This window comes from Stegastes partitus, unplaced genomic scaffold (genome assembly GCF_000690725.1).
Source record: "Stegastes partitus isolate 25-593 unplaced genomic scaffold, Stegastes_partitus-1.0.2 Scaffold2054, whole genome shotgun sequence".
NCBI classification, from domain to species: Eukaryota; Metazoa; Chordata; class Actinopteri; family Pomacentridae; genus Stegastes; species Stegastes partitus.
In genome coordinates, this window is record NW_007579785.1 from 40,834 (window position 1) to 44,186 (window position 3,353).

The window sequence follows — 3,353 nt, forward strand, 5'->3', positions numbered from 1 at the left end:
TGTTGTTTTGTTGTTGTTTTATGTTGTTGTTGTGTTGTTGTGTTGTTGTTGTGTTGTTGTGTTGTTGTTGTGTTGTGTTGTTGTGTTGTTGTTGTTGTTGTTTTGTTGTTGTGTTGTTACCCCTGCAGTGCTCTCTCTCCAAACCAGTCTCCTTTGCTGAGCTCTCTCAGGTGTATCGGCTCCTGATTGGCTGAATCCCCCTGAGTGACGTTCACCTGTGGGGGGCGGAGTCAACAGGTGAGAGGTGATCGGGACCGATCGGGGGATCAATCCTGTGATATTGATCTGACCTTGCCCTTGCTGATGATGAAGAAGGTGTCTCCTCGTGCTCCCTGTCTGATGATGTAATCTCCTTCCTCGTAGTGAGTCTAAAACAAAGCAGCATCTGATTGGACGGAGCAGCGTCCAATCGGACGGAGCAGCGTCTGATTGGACGACGCAGCGTCTCACCCACCACAGAAGAAGACAGCAGCGTGCAGAGGGGGATTGTGGGTAACAGCAGACTCACCTCCTCCATGACGTCGGCCAGTTTGCTGAGCGTTTCCTCAGCGAGACCCTGGAAGGTTGGAACGCTGCAGAGAAACAGAGCGACTCACTTCATCGTGTCTTTGTGACTTTCAGGTTTGCAGCTGATGTACATAATTTACTAAAAGCGTATAAACTGGAGATGAAGCTTAGATGTTTTAAAACCTTTTTTTAGTTCCAGTGAATTAAAACAACAAAACCAAACACACTGAGTCCAGTTTAACCTCTGAACCCCAAAAGGATCCTCAGATTGTCAACTTTCCGACGGTCCTTGAACGTCTCATCTGTGACGTAGAGTCAGAAAAATAGTCCTTCATGTCTCATTTTAAAATTTACTGGAAGTAAAACATTTGCAGCAGATTGTGTAAGAAAATAAAAACAAAAACGTCGTCAACACCTTCTGCCCTCATGCAGCCCCACATCATGATGCTCCACCTCCGTGCTTCACATCATGATGCTCCACCTCCGTGCTTCACATCATGATGCTCCACCTCCCTGCTTCACTGTCAGGACCATGATCCACTGTGGTGGTCCTGGTCTGAAAACTGACTCAGCTGTGACCAGCAGCAAACATTCAGACAGTCTTCAGGTGAACTGTTTCCTCAGAGAGACGTTCTACATGTGATGGAGGAACATCTTTCTACTGATGATGAGCAGAGCAGAGAGGAAACATCTGGAGACATGGAGATGGTTCAACATCTGCAGGACGAGGAGACGACATGAGCACAAAGACAAACGCCACAACTAAGACAGAAAGCAACAAAACAAGACAGGAGTCGACAGAAATGAGAGAAAAACAGACAAAACTGCTCGAAGACATAAAATCACTGAAACAAAAAACGGAGACAAAAACAAGCACAAAGAGACAAAACGGTGAAAGCTGAAGGTCTGAACGGAGATTTCATGTTGTTGTAAAATAAACCATCAAAGACATCCGCTCTGTCCTGGTCTCCACCGTTCTGCTGACAGAAGACAGAGTTCCTTCCCCTTCATGTTCCGGTTCCACGTCGAGGGTTCTCTACCTCTAAGCTGTTGACACACTGTGTAGTTTTGTGCTGCTTTGTGTTGTGGTCACCTCTTGAGGAACTCCATGTACTCGGCGTGTTTGATGAGTCCGGTTCTCATCATGATGGTCTGGAAACACTGCCGGTCGATGGCCCACAGCTTCACCGGGACCAGAGCTGCACACAGCAGAACACGGAGAACGTCACAGTGGAACCGTTCTGTTCTCAACATTAATGCACGTGTGTGTGTGTGTGTGTGTGTGTGTGCATACTGCAGGTGTCGTCATGGCAACAGCTCATACATCTGTGAGGTTAAAACTGGAACAATTAAAACAGGTTCAATGGTCTCAGACCAACTTTAGAAGCAGTTTGTGTTTCAACCTCCGTCTCCTGGATGGAGGAGCTGCAGCTGTTGCTTAGTAACGCAGTTTGTTAACAGACTTTAAGTCTCAGGGTTTACAGGAGTTCTGTCGGAGCTGAACGAAGACTTCCAGATGTTTCCTTCAACACTCTGATGAAGCTCGTCAGCCTGAAACGTGTCTGCTGGATCCAAACACGATCAGGTGGAGGTACTGATCCGTCCACAGCCAGGCCAGCTGGCGCTTTGTCAGACAGGACGTCTCACTGCTGCCTCTGTTGGAGCTGCAGAGTGGAGCATCTGCCCTCACAGAGGATCTCTGGAGGAGGTCACTTAAAGAAGCACTCTTTAGAAATGTCACACTTTGATCAAGCTGCAGGTTCGATTCCTCCCAGCGGCACAGAGAGGTGTTAGAATCAAACGCTCCTCCAGAGTTTGTGACGGAACCTGCAGCTGTGAAGCTTCAGCCTGGTTTCACCCCAACCCGCCCACCAACGAAACCGAGGAAAGAAAGCAGGCAAGCAGGCAGGGAGGATGTACAGGGAGGATGTACAGGGAGGATGTACAGGGAGGATGTACAGGGAGGATGTACAGGACATGCAGTGGGTCAAAGAAACAAGACTGAACTGAAAAGAAGCAAATGAAGAACTAAAGCAAAGATGAAGCAAAGCATGAAAGAAACAAATAAAAGAACAAAGAATGAACGTGTTCATCACAACGGAGGGATGGATGACAACCAGCAGCTGCTCCAACTGTCAAACATCCCATAAACTTCAGGCTGATGCTCAGATGTGGAGACGGTTGCCACGGATACTAGACATCCAGCTGAAGCTGCTGCCGCGGCAACACTCACTTTTACTAACTTCCTCCAGTTTAATGAGCAGAGTGATATGTACACACACAACTACACACACTGTTACACAACGACACAACTACACACACTGTCACACAACTACACACACTGTTACAAACACACTCTGTGATACTCCTGCAGTACTGTGTATGTGGTAAAACGCGGCTGCTGGTTGCTCGTTACTTTTTATTACTCGTTTCCACGGCTTTATGACCTGCCTTCTGTTGCCACGGAGACACCAAGTGTCTGTGTAACCACGGAAACAACAGGGGACATACAAATGTGGTGGTTTATGTGTGAGTGTTTCAGGTGAGTCTGACACAACTCACTGATCAATATTATTGATACAACTCACTGATCAATATCAATGATCAGGAATGACGATGTAACGTGTGTGTGTATAAAAAAAGATGCTTTCATATGATCACATACTGCTACTACTACGAATACTGCAATATTACTATGCTAAAACTGATACTACTACTGCTGCTAACACGACTATCACTAACACTACGATTAACACTACAGCTAACACTATTGCTAACACTTATGCTAACACTATTGCTAACACTTCTATTAACACCACAGCTCACACTATTACTAACACTACAGC

The 3,353-nt window shown here is 46.4% G+C and overlaps 1 protein-coding gene across 1 annotated transcript in view; it reads right to left on the minus strand.

Annotated features, from left to right (window-relative positions):
• Positions 1-3,353, minus strand: part of LOC103373746 (cGMP-dependent protein kinase 1-like) — a 52,914-nt gene that overhangs the window by 21,377 nt on the left and 28,184 nt on the right. Inside the window, exons 4-7 of the mRNA XM_008303714.1 lie at positions 1,601-1,706; positions 509-572; positions 291-368; positions 121-215 (exon numbers count right to left, since the gene is read on the minus strand). Of these exons, the coding sequence (XP_008301936.1) occupies positions 121-215; positions 291-368; positions 509-572; positions 1,601-1,706 (343 nt within the window). The remainder of the gene's footprint in view (positions 1-120; positions 216-290; positions 369-508; positions 573-1,600; positions 1,707-3,353) is intronic.